Below are 15,915 nucleotides of genomic sequence, written 5' to 3' on the forward strand. Positions count from 1 at the left end.
CAGTGCCAGCTGGATGACCGGGCTTCCAAAAACAGGGGTGGAAGAATATAATTGTCTTGTACGCTGTGGATTAAAGAAACAGAGTGTGTAAATGTAATAGGTATGGCATTTCAGTTTAAAAATAAGCTTAGGGATTTAAACAATTTCTATTAAATTGGGAGAAAAGTAGTTTCAGTGAAATTTCCAAACAGTTAACAAGCCAGAAGAAATACATCTGGAATCTCGACCACAGGGGTGATGGTTTCTGTTTTTAACACACATATTCGTGCTAAAAGTGATTGAATAGAGGCAGCCGTTTCCCTGGCCGTGTCCCTGTGAGGGAGGAGGACCCTGGCCTTCAGGGTCACGGACGCCCCCAAATAGCAACATAACGTAAGACATGCTTTCATTTTTTACACGAACTGAAATCAAAACACTAAACTGAAGAAATACCACAGGCACCGTGGAATTGTGAAATTTTGCTTCTTTATCAATTAGTGGTTTTCAAGGAGGAGCATCTAATTTTACCCTCCTGCCCCGGCACCGAGCTGCCCCACTAGACTATAGACCAAACTGGCACCTTCATCAACATGCAGGGAATAAAATCCACATTTAAAGTGTAGAAACGAACTACAATTACAGTTCTCACTTCCATCTCCAGCCCCACTCAGAATCCCATCGTGGGTCACGATTGTACCTGACATTTGTCCTGGTGGAACCTGGGGTACTGAAACATTCACAGCCACCCAGTGAGCTGTCCTTTCACCGTCTGGGCACTGTGACAGCGGCTGAAGCTTTTTTATCAGAAAGCTTTTCAAATTTGGATTTTTCTAGCGGCCCTTCTCGCCCAGGAAAACTCAGCCCCACAGCCGGGGGCCTGAGGCATCCCCTGTGGGTGAGGAATTACCTTCTCTCCTGTGCACCAGCCCGGGGAGAATGGAGAAAATAGCCACTCGGATAAGTCTCTCCATCAGTCTGCTGGGAAGGGCTTTAATTTCCAAGCAGGCGGTCACCAGCCAGCTGCACACAGTCATCTTTTCATCAGATTGTCAGTGGGTCGCTCTTTATGATATAAAACACAGTCTGGGCTTCCCTGGTGGTGCAGTGGTTAAGAGTCCACCTGCCAATGCAGGGGACACGGGTTCGAGCCCTGGCCCGGGAAGATCCCACATGCCGCAGAGCAACTAAGCCCGGGCGCCACAACTACTGGGTGGGCCTGCGCTCTAGAGCCCACGAGCCACAACTACTGAGCCCACAAGCCACAACTACTGAAGCCCGCATGCCTAGAGCCCATGCTCCACAGCAAGAGAAGCCACCGCGATGAGAAGCCCGCGCACCGCAACAAAGAGTGGCCCCCTCTCGCCGCAACCACTGTCCACTGGCTTGTACACAAACAGCGACGGGACCCCTGTGTCATCTTCCAGCCTCCCCGGTCAGCGCAGGATCCGTGTAGACGCCAAACGGGGCCCTCGTCCCAACCAGCACATGCACTCACGCGGGCAGGAGACCCCCGACACTGTCACTCATGCTTCAGAAAGCAAACAGGCTGCCCACAGAGAATGGTTAGGAAACTTGAAGAGTTTTATTTTGTACTGTTAAAAAATGTAGGTCGTGGATTCATGTGTATAAATAATTTTTCTGGCAACAGTAGTTAACTTTTAACCTCCCGTTCAAAAACTTCACAACTTCAAGCATTTGAAATGCACTTAAAGATTTCCCCTGCTTTTGTTTTATATGGTCCATTTTCATAGTAATTAGCCGACTCATAAAGTCAAAGAATTTCTTTCAAAATAAAGTTCAAATCTTTACTAGTATATAATGGGACACATTTGCATTCTCTTGGTCAGTATCCATTTTAATACTTTTATTTTCTTTCATTTTTTCCTGAAAGATAGAAAGTGGGGGAAATAGGCTTACCTGTACGATTCAGATCAAAGCACAAAATGTCATTTAAAAAATAAATACCTAAGGCATACCGGCCACACGTTTACTCAGTTTCCTCGGCTGTTCAGACTTATCTCAAGGGTCCGCCTCTCCTCCTGCTCTCCCCCTGCCGCGGCTCTGCCTCTGGTGGGTGACTGCTCCCAGTCACTTGTCATGAAGTGTGTGGCTTGATATCCTGGGCTTCACATGCCGGTTCAGAAACTCAGTGACGCTACATGGACTTGCTCAAAATCTTTTTTTAGTGCGGTTTGGCAAATATCCCAAATGAAATTCAACTCTAAGTTAAAGTCTCACACAGAGATAAGGCTAAGAGCATCTAGACTTGCTGGGCCGTCCAGAGAGGCTCCGGGGCGGGGATGGGGGCGTAGGAAAGGAAAACCGAATTGCCCCGAACTGAAGTGCCGCAGACGCCCCTGCTTTCCCACCACGGAACAGCCCCCCCGCGGAGGCCGCAGCACCTGCGGAGGCGGCCGGGGCGCTGGGCGCGGGGGCTGCTGGGAGAATCTCTGGCGGCCCCGCCCCTGCGCCCCCTCCCTGCCTCGGACGCGCTCCCCACTACCTCCCAGCGTTAGGAACAGCAAGCACTGACACACGGGCCCGCCCCTCGCCCGCCCCCTCCTCCCGCTCCAGCCCCTCCCGCCTCCAGGCTCCACCCGCCGGTGTGAGCCCCCTGGGTCTTGGATGCTAGGCCACCGCTAGATGGCCAAGTCACTGGGCCTGGCCCGGCCGCCGCTGGACTTACTGGCCTTGCTGGACCGGCCGGGGTCTGCGGGGAGCTCGGGGGGCGCGTGCAGCTCCACGGCCGTCACCGCCCCCTCCCCGTCGCTGTCGCCCGAGCTCCCCGCCCCGCCCTCCGGAGGGGGCTGCTGGGGGCCGGCCGGGGGCTTCGGGGCTGCGGGCGCGGACGCCGGCGGGGACGCCTTCCCGGCCGAAGTCTGCTGCTCGGCCTCCCGGTCGGCCCAGTTCGGCGCCGTCGCGAGCAGGTGCTGGTGGCCGCCGGGGGAGCCGGCCGGGTGGCCCTCGCCGGGGGTCCCGGGCAGGGCCGCCGGCGGAGGGGGCTCGGGGTAGCCTGGGGCCGACGCCTGCCCCAGGGAAGAGGCCGAGGGCGCGTAGTAGGGCGGGAACCCGACGGTGAGGGCGGGCGGGTTGGAGTGGGAGGGCAGCAGGAGGGGGCTCCCACACCCAGGCTTTGCGGCCCTCACGCTGGAGCCGGGAGTGTCCGGGGGTAAGGGGTCGGTCATGCCCTGTTTCAGCTTCTTCCAGCCCAGGTGGTAGATCTCCAGCATGTTGAGCAAGAGGGACACGCAGGCCACGGCCAGCATGAAGAGGATGAAGATGGTCTTCTCTGTGGGCCGCGAGATGAAGCAGTCCACCGTGTTAGGGCAGGGCCACCGGTCACAGCGGTACAGCGGCTTCAGCTGGAAGCCGTACAGGAAGTACTGCCCGGCGATGAAGCCCACCTCGAACAACGTCTTGAAGATGATGTTGAAGACGTAGGTGCGGAGCAGGGCGCCGGCCAGGCGGACCTTGCCGCGGTCGTCGCGCACCGGGGGCCTGTCCTGCCCGGGGGCCGCGCCGTCGGTCTTCAGCCGCTCCTCCTCCCGCTCCTTCCTTTTCTCCTCCATGCGCACCAGGTGCAGCACGTGGCCCAGGTAGATGAGGGTGGGCGTGGACACGAAGATGATCTGCAGCACCCAGAAGCGCACGTGCGAGATGGGGAAGGCGCGGTCGTAGCACACGTTCTCGCAGCCCGGCTGCTGCGTGTTGCACGTGAAGTCCGACTGCTCGTCCCCCCAGACCTCCTCGGCAGCGGCCCCCAGCACCAGGATCCTGAAGATGAACAGCACCGTCAGCCAGACCTTGCCGATGACGGTGGAGTGCTCCTGGGCGTTCTCTAGGAGTCTCCCCAGGAAGCTCCAGTCGCCCATCGCTTCGGATTGCTAACCTGCAAGGGAACAGGCTCGTTACTAGGCAGGCTCGCCAGGTGAGCTGAGGGTGCAGCCCCCGGGCAGCCCTGGGCCCCGACGGGCGTCGGAATTTGCTGTCATGGGGAGCTGTGCTCCCACTGACCAGCGGGACCTCTCCACGGGAAGGTGTGGGCGTGTACGTGCACGCACAGGTGTGTGTACGTGTATGTGTGTAGGTATAGGTGTGAGCAGGCGCGCGCATGCGTATCTCCCGGCTGTCCACCGAGCAGGGTTTGGTAACTGTCCGCAGCACCTGTGGTGGCCCTGAGCGGCAGTTACACGGCACAAGTGCCAGCGTGAGGGAGGCGACCACAGGCTGCTCACGCTCTCACTTCAGAGCCGAGGACACTAGGAAAGGTGCCTGAGCGGAGGGACCTCTCCCCAGCCTCCCGACTCCCGTCCTGGTCTCGTCCAGTGGCTCTCGGGGGCCATGGTGCTCTGCACACAGCTGGGTGGATTCCTAAGCGGACCTTTCTGCTCATGTGAAATCAGAGTGATTTTCCCAAACGCTGTGGTTCCCAGGCCACTGCTGTAACTCCTGCCATGTCCACCTACTGCCTCCCCTCCCCTCCCTTCTCACCAGGCAAATGTTCCACAAATGGTCAGCTCGCTGCAGGCCCGGCCATGCCGCCTCCCCCTGCAAGACGGGACCCGGGCGCACGCGGCCAACTGCCCCACGGGAGGCGGCAGGGGGGACCCGGGGGCCTCCGTGCCCCGATGCGGGGCCCCACCAGCCTCACGGACACACACACACACACACACACACACACACGCATGCACACATACAGACACATGCATGCACACACAGACACACGCATGCACACACAGACATACACGCATGCACACACATGCACAAACACACAGAGACACACATGCATGCACACGCACACGCACAGACACACACAGACACATGCATGCACATACAGACACACACAGACATACACAGACATACACAGACACACACAGACATACATGCACACACACAGACACACATGCATGCACACACAGAGACACACGCGCACACACACACAGACACACACGCATGCACACACACATGCACACACACAGAGACACACGCATGCACACACACAGACACACACACACAGACACACACGCATGCACACATACAGACACGCATGCACACACAGACACACGCATGCACACACAGACATACACGCATGCACACACACATGCACAAACACACAGAGACACACATGCATGCACACGCACACGCACAGACACACACAGACACAAGCATGCACATACAGACACACACAGACATACACAGACACACACAGACATACATGCACACACACACAGACACACATGCATGCACACACAGAGACACACGCGCACACACACACAGACACACACGCATGCACACACACATATATACACACTCATGGCCCTCCAGTGGAACCAAAGACATCTCTTCTCACATGGAATTTTAAAATGTTTAAAAATATTGATGTTCATGAGTTGGTTCCGAGGCAAAATACAAAAACTTTACTGTGACCTAAAGAAACAGACAAATGTTAACTCTCTTTAGACCAAATTTCCAACTCTGTTTTGGTTGTTTGAAATCTTTCAAGACATCTTACTCTTCTCAGATCCCACCGGCCCCCTGCCCCTTACTGTGACTGGCACCTGTTCTATTTTGCTTGTTCTCAGAGAGTAAAATGTTTACATTTAGAGACTTAACTTACTGAACGTGAAGGAAGTCAGGTGTCAGGAACTTTCTGGGTTAAACCTGACTCTCACGCAGACCCTGCAGCCGCCCATCTGGGCCTGGACGGCACCGCCTCACCCTGGCCCCCCGGCCCCTGCTGCCCCCCGGCCCCTGCTGCCCCCTGCCCCTGCTGCCCGCCAGCCCATCCGGGCAGGACGAGCCCGTTGTGCCCCCAGCGCTTCATTCGAGCTTCCACACCTGCTGTTTCTTCACCTTAAAGCTCAGCCGGGGGGCGGGGCCCGGCCTGCTGACATCCACACTTAGGCCACCTTGGGGCCGCGCTGGCCCTTCCTCCTCGTCAGGCTGCGCCCGCGGGTCTGCCGCCCTCCCCAACCGCCGCCCGGCCTCAGAGGGCCCCTAGCGGCGTGGCCTCAGGCCTCCACAGAAAACCTCCTGGACGGTCCTGACCACCCATGGCCTTCCCCTTTGGTTCCAGTTCTGAGGCCACGGCCCTTTGCCCGACACCTGCAGGCAGAGGGGTTGGGCACAGGGCACTCAGGGCCTCGCCGGCCGAACACTGTGGGCCATTGGTCCTTCTCCCGCCTCCGTCGGGATGAGCGGGTGCAGGTCATCCTCGCTGGGGAGCCGTCGGAGGGATGTGCCAGACCGAGGGCAGCAGGTCCCCACACCCGGCGCCCAGAGGGAGGGGACCCGGAGACAGGAGAGTGTTGCTGGCATCTCCCTGCGGGACCAGGGAGGTGAAGTGTCCCGCAGTGTGTGTGCGTGCATGTGTGTGTGCGTGCGCGTGTGCGCGTGCATGTGTGTGCACGTGTGTGCGGGTGTATGTGTGTGCGCGTGCATGTGCGTGTGTGTGTGTGTGTGTGCGTGTGCGTGTGTGGGAGGGGGCAGCACCCACGGCATCTGCCCTTTTATTAGGAAACCAGACACAGGAAGGAACCGTCCCCCCCAAACGCCCTCTGCCGAGAGACCGGGGCTACCGATGGGCTTGTTCAGCCAGTCAGAGGGAGGAGGGGCGGCGGCCCAGGCTCTCCAGAGCCCTTGGGTCCAGGGGCCGCAAAACACTTTCAAACAATGTGCCTTAAAGCTGCACCACGCCTCCCAAGTGCCGCCTACAGAAGGGGGTTACCACCTGCAAACCCAGCGGGCCTCTGGCAGCTTCCAAGTCTCACTAAGTCCACGACGTCACCAGTGAGCATGTGTCCCCGGTGGAGAGCCTGTGTCCCCCTGCGGGTGAGACTGTGTCCCCGGGCGGAGCACCCATGCCCTGCTCTGAGTGGCAGCACAGGCTGGGAGGCTTTCCTGGGAAGGAGCTTCATCTTCTGTGTGAAGAGCTGTGGCGGTGATGACATCCTGACCCACAATTCCACTTCCAGGATGTCACACTGAGCAGCTAATCAGAGCCTTTGGTAAGTGGTGCACATGGATGTTTACTGTAATGCTGCTGATGAGAAGGAACACTTGGGAATGAAGTGTCCCCTGAAAGACGAACAGTTAAATGAAGAAGAGCAGCTGTCTGTCCACGGCGACATCATGGTCTGGTGACCCAGCTGCCACGCCCAGTGCTACTCTTCTCTAACATGACCAGGAAGGGAATTCTTGCTTTCCCATCTCCTTGTGTGGCTGGCAGTGACTATAAAAGGCAGTTCTATCCAATGATGTGTAAGAAGTCAGCTGGGGAACCTCTGGGAAAGTTTTTGGATATCTAATAAAAGGGCAGATGCTACTCATGCTGTCCCTTCTCCCTTCTTTCCACATTGAGTACAGATGTGATGCCTGGAGCTGGGCAGCCATCTTGCAACCATGTGTCATAAGCATGAGGGAACCATCAAAAAAGTCCCCAGGCCCCTTCTGTGACACTGTGGACCTGCTGAATTGACCCCAGCTGCCACCTCCAGACTCACGGGAGAGGAAGAACCTTATTTGCTTGTCAGATTTTCTGTTGCCTGCAGACAAAAGAATTCCCAACTGATACGCTATCTTAAAATCTTTATAAAATAAGGCCAGGCATAAGTGAAAAGCCACGGTTCATTCATAACTACCAAAATGTAAGGTATTCATTAGATTTTGCAAACATTTGTATGTGCAAATAGGAAAAGGAAGGGCAGGGATGATACGGCAATGTTAACTGCAGGGTTTCTGAGAACTGGGCAATTTTCTGTTCTTTTCATATTTGTTTGCATTTCCCGTTACAACTTATCACATTTATCATCATAAAAGATTAATGACCATGACTTTCATTTTCTGAAGTTCTAGTTTTGGAAAAAGTCTGCCAATTCCTTTCTCCTTGTTCTCTCACTATGGTCTCTAACCTTAGAGCTCTTAAATCGTGTCCCTAATAAACAGGCAAAGGACGAGCACAATACGTGTTGCACCACTGACCCAACAGTGGCCGTCACGGAGAACACAGGGCTTGCCCTGGGCTACGTTCTCCCACACGGTGGGACCCCGAGTGCGCAGGGGCCAGACTGTCTCCTGCTGCTCCCAGCCTTCCTACCACACTTTGAAGCTTTGGTTTTGTTGTGGAAAATGCATGAATGAATGAATAAAAAAGTTAACCTAAGGGCTGAGTATCTGTTGGGAGGCTGGCAACACGGGGCCAGGTCGGATCCAAACGGGAGGCTCCGAAGCGCCTCAGCCTGTCTCTCCGGACGGCACACAGAGGCCTTGGGGTGTGTTGTCAATACCACGCGTCCCTAATATCAATTAAGGAACAAAATAACAGCAGAGGATGAGACCCTCAGAACAGCAGGCTCTGCTGGGCCAAGTAAGGACAGAAACGGACGACAGACAGACTCCACGCCCTACTGAGGCCAGAGTGGACCGTCCTGAGAGGCAGTCGGCAGAGGAAACGTACCATCCAGGCGCAGGGCCATCTCAGGACGAAGCTAGAGCCGCCCACAGGCCCCGGAGCCCAGCGCTGTCACACCACTGAGCTCCCACGGAGGTGGGACGTTAATTATCTTCATGGGATGGCATTTGATTGTTTTCTATTTTTATCTCAAGGAAAAATTTCGTTCTGACACTACTGCAGAACAAACTACTGAGAGCTTATGTCTCAAAGTTTACGTGGCCGCTTTCCCATTCTTCCGATGGTTGTGTTTTCCTTCCAAAATTACATGTTTCCCCTTGGGCTTGAGGTCATGTCGTTCTCCCTCCCGGTCCATCAGTGGTTATTCGCTCAGTGGCAGCCTGCTGCCCAACTCTGGGCCACAGGTTCCGTTGGACACAGTAGGAGTAAACACACGTGCTTCTGAAATCTGTGTGTGGAGACGGAAGTCAGGAAAACGGGCAGTGATGCAAGCGAAGAGGGTCTCAGAGGACAAGGACATCTGTGTGAAATCATGTACCCAGGGAAGAGGGGGGTTTGCCGCGGGACCAGGCGGTGCGGCTTCGGGAAGCAGGAGGGGGAAGGAGCGCCTTTCCAGGCCGGAGCATCGTCCCGGTGGCCATGGCAAAGGTGCGGCGGGCGGTCAGGGGGCGGGGCGGGGGCCACAGGGCGGACCTTCACTCGGCCACTCCGAGGGGACAGGACCCTGCAAGTGTTGTTCATAAAAAAGGGCCTTGGGGGCTTCCCTGGTGGCGCAGTGGTTGAGAATCTGCCTGCCAATGCAGGGCACACGGGTTCGAGCCCTGGTTTGGGAAGATCCCACATGCCACGGAGCAGCTGGCCCGTGAGCCACAATTACTGAGCCTGCGCGTCTGGAGCCTGTGCTCCGCAACAAGAGAGGCCGCGACAGTGAGAGGCCTGCGCACCGCGATGAAGAGTGGCCCCCGCTTGCCACAACTAGAGAAAGCCCTCGCACAGAAATGAAGACCTAACACAGCCATAAATAAATAAATAAAATTTTTTTTTAAAAAAAAGGGCCTTGGGAAAAGGGCGGTGATCGTGGAGTGAGTGCCGAAGGAGGGGCGACAGGGGAAGAAGGCCAGGAAGGAGACACGTGGTGAGGACGAAATAGAGCAGAACGCGGTGTCTGCGCAGAGCCGGAGGAGCACGGGGGGCGGGGGCAGGACGGGGAGGGAGGGGAGCTACCTTGGTGGTTCCCAAAGGAAGGGGCGGTGGAGGCCGCAGCTTGGGGCAGAAGTGGTGGCATGGGCACGCGGCGGGGCCGCTTCTCCCGTGGGAAGACCCACCTCGAGGAAAACCTTAGAGGCAACGTGGTCGGGCAGCTCCCGCCGCCTGCACAGGCCAGACCCTGCGGGGCAGCAGGTGCCGGAGGCGCTGGGCCAGCGGAGCGGGGCGCCCAGAGAAGCAGAGACGAGGCCCTCGGATGTGACAACAAGGCGGCCACGGACACCCTTCCAGGGCCCAGGCTGTGGGGCAAACAGGGCCCGGGGCACTAGCGCCCGGCGGAGGGAGGCTTTCCGGACGGAGCTGCGGCGCCTGGCACCGGCGAGGAGGGACCACGAGGCAGAGGAGGGCCAGTGGCCGCCTGGCAGCCAGGGCGGGGGCGGGACGGAGGCAGGTGTGGGAAGAAGCTTCTCCAGAGCGTGGACACAAGACAGGACTCCTCCGTGAGTCACAGGGGGCGTCTTCTCAGGCACGGGCAGGACCTGACCTCGAGAAGAAAAGAGTTGGACAGCAAGGGGACAGAAGGGTCAGGCCTGGGTGCCCTGGAGCCGCAGGGAGCTGGGGGCGCAGGACGGGGCGGGAGGGGCGCCAGGGAGGGTGGCATCCTCCCCGAGAGGGAGACACTGAGCGGAGGTTGGGGCGGAGCCCGGCTCGGGAGAGGGCAGGCCGGGAGGCTCGGAGGGAGCAGAGCAGGGGGCAGGCGGGGGTCGAGCAGGTCAGAGGCACAGGCGAGCGGGAGGCCGATGGACCGCAGCGCCGGTGACCAGCGCCCGAGCTCTGACTCCAGGTGAGACAGGAAGGTACTGGGTGGGGGGCTCGAACAGCTGTGACGTAATCCCACCCACATCCTCACGGGACCCCTGGCCTCTGTGCTGAGGGCTGTCTTGATGGCCAGGGTGAAAGCAGGGAGTCCGATGGGGCGGGGCAGAGGACGCACAGGGTCACGTCGGATAGAGCGCAAAGAGGAAACAGAACTCAAAATCTATTTGTCAACATAACAGAAGACTCATTCTTCTTCTACTCTGGGGAGATGACCCCAACATGTAGCTCTGTCCGAACTCCCAAGAGCAAGAGGGAAGCCAGTCCTGAACGAGCCAGCCCGATTCAGGGCCACAGCAACGTGGAAAAGTTCAACCACAGAGACAAGCATGAAAGAGGAAAAAGGTGAACCTCCGAAGTGTCAGACTGAATAACACGGGGCACTTGTTCTCCAGAAGAGACGGACTGATCTCAGCGACCAGCAGGACGCCCAGTGGCAATGGCTGCAGATACATTTGATACCTGGCAGGACAAGTCCTCGGCTTTGTTCTTCATATTTGTCTCAACAATTTTTGGCCTTTTATTTCTTCCATATGAAATTTAGGCAGAGCTTGTCAAGTTCCACAAAAACCCAGACACTGTTTTGATTGGAATTGCATAGGATTCACAGATGAATCAAATCTACCTCTTTACAATGTAGGGCCCCCACCACTAAGCACAACTGCTCCCCACGGAGGGCATCTTTATGCTGTTGGACGCCGTCCCGAAAGGTCTTACACACCTTTTGTTAGATTTATTCCCAGGTAGCTCTGTGGTTGTTCTAATTCTTCGTTCTAAATAGTTGTTTTCATTATAATTTCTGAGTAGTTATTATTGCTACCTAGGAACCTTATATCTTTTCTTTTTTTTTTTAAATTTATTTATCTTTGGCTGCGTTGGGTCTTCATTGCTGTGCGCGGGCTTCTCATTGAGGTGGCTTCTCCTGTTGTGGAGCGCCGGCTCTAGGCGTGCGGGCTCAGTAGTTGTGGCACACGGGCTTAGTTACTCCGTGGCATGTGGGATCTTCCCGGACCAGGGCTCGAACCCGGGTCCCCTGCATTGGCATGCAGATTCTTAACCACTGCGCCACCAGGGAAGTCCCTAGGAACCTTATTTCTATATATTGATTTTGTATCCAGCGACCTGTTAGAAAGCCCCTCCTAGTTGCAACAAGTCAGGAGATTCCTTTGGATTTTCTGTGAAAGACACACGATCATATCATCTGCCATGAAGGAGAGATGTGTCGTTCGAATCCCTGTTATTTTTTTTTTTTTCTTGTCTTCTTGCATTGGCCTGGACTTCTGGTACAATGTGGACATGGTGACATCTTTCCTTGTTTCTGCCTTAAAATGATGCTTCTGAAGTTTTATCATGGAGCGTGATGTTTCAACTTGTATCTGGCGAAGAAATTTTCCTTCAGTCTTTGTCTGCTTTTGTTTTCTAAATAATGAACGAGTATTGGATTTAGTGGAATACTTTTTTTTCCCCCTGCATCTATGGTGATTTTTAGATGGTGAAACACCTTACTGGTCATGACTTTATTTTTAATATACTATCAAATTAAACTTGCTACAACTTTATTTTGGATTATGTGTTTGTTCATACTTAAGGTTGATCTCAACGTTTTTTGTACTATCATTGGATTTTGGTAAGAAAGTTATTTTAACCTGAAAAATTAAAAATTCTCTATGTAAAAAGCTTGTATAAGAATGTCTTATAAAAGCTTTTGGGACTAAAGTCTCTTTTTTTTTTTTGAGGGGGTTAGGAGGATGACTAGATCACAAATTCAATCTCATCAACTGTTACTGACATACAAGTAGGTTTGCTATTTCTTAAGTCATTTTTTTTTTCTTTTTTTTCTTTTTTTTTTTTATACTTTTTTTTATTTTAAAGATTTATTTATTGATTGATTGATTGATTGCTATGTTGGTTCTTCGTTTCTGTGCGAGGGCTTTCTCTAGTTGTGGCAAGCGGGGGCCACTCTTCATCGCGGTGCGCGGGCCTCTCACTATCGTGGCCTCTCTTGTTGCGGAGCACAGGCTCCAGACGCGCAGGCTCAGTAGTTGTGGCTCACGGGCCTAGTTGCTCCGCGGCATGTGGGATCCTCCCAGACCAGGGCTCGAACCCGTGTTCCCGGCATTAGCAGGCAGACTCTCAACCACTGCGCCACCAGGGAAGCCCTTAAGTCATTTTTGATCATTTATATCTCTTGGAGAATTTTCCATTTCATTTAAATTTCAAATTTATTGGCATAAAATTGTTCATGGTATTTTCTTATGATTTTAAAACCCTATGGTATCTGTAGTTAGATTCCTTTGTTTGGTTCCAAATATTGTTTGAGACTTAAAATATTAGTCTTGCTAGCAGTTTCTCTTTTATTAAAGAACCAACTTTGATATGCTTGAAACAGAATGAGAGTTTACTTTTTTCAATGTCTTACCATGCATGCTATATTCACAGTACACAGAATACATCTACCAAAAATTCCTATGGATCTTTTAAATAGATAATGAAGATTTCAGTGTTTACTGGTAGTTTTATAAATGGCATACATACAGTTTAAGAGTACCCTTTACCTTAGTATAAAATTATTCATTATTATATAGTTCCAGGGGTTTTCTTTCCTAATTTTAAATGGAAATTCAACTTTTCAATAATGTAAAGCTCTGGCAGGAAACATCACTCTCATCCAGAACCAACTGGCTTAGTGAAATTATAATACACTAAGTTTCAACTTCTTTATTAATAATTCTAAAGCACTTCTAGGATTATATATTTTATTGGCAGAGAATAAATCTCCAGAAACATAAAATTGTTTTTAAATAATATTTTAATTATCTTATTTATTAAATAAGAATGTATGGAAAGCACTTATAATAGTTCCTGCCATCCATGTATTATTATTATCCTCATATTTTTCTCTTTCATGTGGGGATTTTAATCATTTATGAATATTCAAAAAATCATATGCTCCTAAGTCTTTATTTGGCTAAGGTAAATATGGGTAACACTTTGATCTTTAGTCAAAGGGAAGTACTCATCAGTCTTTGTTTTTGACCTTCTGTCACTTGCAAGCTTAGTGAGAGCTAACTTTAAATTAGAAGCAATTTAAACAACTGTGTTAGTTTAAGAACAAATGTCTTTAATGTTGTATATTCAACAATGGCAAAATTAAAAGTACACTTAAGTTTTATCCACAGTATTTCCTCTCAAAATACTTGAATAAAATAAATATTCCCTTCAGATATCAGTATCACATCACAGTTCCACAATTAGAGTTCTAATGTTAAGCTAGGAAATTACCAGCTGGTCGAGCTTCAGTTCAGTTGACAGAAAATGTAGATAGTCTGGAGTGGAATTAGAAACATGATTGTCTTCCAAGACTATTCACGCCATGCAGGGCTCCCTCTTTAAACCCTCCAAATAGCTTCCCTGCCCCACTACCCTGCAGGCTCCTCTAGTTTTTCTGCCCATTATTAAACGGCATTATACGTTCCTAGAATGACCTCTGTGAAAGACCTAGGAATACCATTAGAATTTTTCACTTATTCAAACATTTTATTTAGACATTTCAGTGATGTGTTAATTTTAATGTACTTCCACATCAGCCCTAAGGTTTTAATAACTGAATAATGAAAAACAAGTCATTGCCCTTAACTTAATGCATCACTTTCTGAAGGCTGGTTTGGGGCAAGAGTAAAAAACAATCAAGAAAATTATAGGGGTGCAATAGCTACCAGTGCTCTGAATAGCTCATCGTGTCTGAAACACAAGGTCAGGAAGTCTGAATAGTACACCAAACCCTGACTTCATACATGCAGTTAAAAGGTAATTTCCCTATATAAATCCCAGTGACACCTTTCAGGAATCTCACTCATAATCCCTGGAAGGAATATGGAATCAAAGCATTTTAGAGCTGAAGGAACCTTAGAAGTGGCCCCAGCATCCTCCTCATTTCACAGATTGGGAATGGAGGCCCAGAGAGGGTTCTATGATTTGTTTGAGGTTGCACAGCGCACAGTGCTGAAGTTGGCACAAAAACTCCTGACTGTCTACTCTGGGTCCCCTTCCACATGACTTCACGGGATTCAGCACCAGGCAGACTGTCCAGAGTACAACACTTGCCTTTTGAGTTGTTTCTGCCACACTTTAAAACATATGTGTAGAGACACGGGTTAGAGCACATTTTAAGCTTTTGCTTTTTTCTTCCAGTCCAGAGTATCTAAAATTGTTAAATATTATTGATGTGCTAACAACAGCCAGTTACTTCATCATATAAATTGGAATTATCATTTTAAAGCAAATTCAGGTATTATCTTTACTCTTGCAAAAACATACTGTTTTTAGAGACACGTGTGTGCTGTTTAACATGTCATGTTACATTTTGACAGCCTTATAATTATGGCATTTTATTATTCCTGTATACTACAGACACAAATTACATCTGTCAAAATGTTTTGTACTTTTTGCAGAAATAATAATTTCTATAGTATAAATAGAATTTGAATTTCCTTATTCAAATTTATTTCTATTAGTATAAACCAGAAATCTCTTCCCTAGAATAAGAGATTCATTTTAAAGCTAATGGGGAAAAAAAAAAAAAAAAGCTAATGGGAAATGGAGTTTCATGAATAGATGAGCATTCATGGAGCTAATCAGGTGATCTGAATGAAAAAACTTAAGTGATTTTTACATTTAGTATCCTTTAGTTTGTTAACAGGAAACTTAAAGCAAACCACAAACTCTTCAAATTAAAGAAAATGTAAGAATGCAGAAACCCTAACATCAACCATTATTAAGTCACACCTTTGAAGATGCAGATACTAAAAAGCAAGCTGTAGAGTACTAACCTAGCTATCATGATGAATTTTCCACCACTGTAAGAATGAAAATTAAGATGAAAATCTATCGCTATTTTATTGCTTTTAAGAATTACATTGAAATTGCAAAAACATACTGGATTTTTTTTTAACATCTTTATTGGAGTATAATTGCTTTACAATGTTGTGTTAGTTTCTGCTGTATAACAAAGTGCATCAGCTGCATGTATACATATATCCCCATATAAACATACTGTTTTTAGAGACACGTGTGTGCTGTTTAGGGTCACATGTATTGGATATTTTTCCCTCTTCAAGTTAGTAAACGTTTATCAAACGCCTATTACGTGTGTGGGACTGTGCTACACACTAGGGTTAGCAGAATAATTCAGATCCCATCCATCCCCTCAGTGTATGGGAGAGGCAGGCTTGTAAAAAACTGGTCAAAATGTAACATGACACGTGTTACAAAGTACTGGTAATGGCCCTGATTGGGGAGGTGGGGGGCGCTGATACAGTCCGGGGAGAAGGAGATGGTATATTGAGATGGCAACTGAGTTTGGCTGTATTTCTTCACACACAGACCCTGGGAACCATGTCTTCTGTACAGGGTGAAGTCCTTCTCAAAGGCCTTCCCACTGTCTA

General features: G+C 50.9%; 1 protein-coding gene across 1 annotated transcript; it reads right to left on the reverse strand.

The window, feature by feature from the left end:
* Positions 1-2,618: 2,618 nt before the first annotated feature.
* On the reverse strand, positions 2,619-3,851 carry GJA3 (gap junction protein alpha 3). Its single transcript, XM_059902852.1, has one exon. It carries the CDS (start codon positions 3,849-3,851, stop codon positions 2,619-2,621), a length of 1,233 nt encoding a protein of 410 aa, XP_059758835.1.
* Positions 3,852-15,915: the final 12,064 nt, after the last annotated feature.

The sequence above is a fragment of the Balaenoptera ricei genome, chromosome 18 (assembly GCF_028023285.1).
Source record: "Balaenoptera ricei isolate mBalRic1 chromosome 18, mBalRic1.hap2, whole genome shotgun sequence".
Classification (NCBI taxonomy): domain Eukaryota; kingdom Metazoa; phylum Chordata; class Mammalia; order Artiodactyla; family Balaenopteridae; genus Balaenoptera; species Balaenoptera ricei.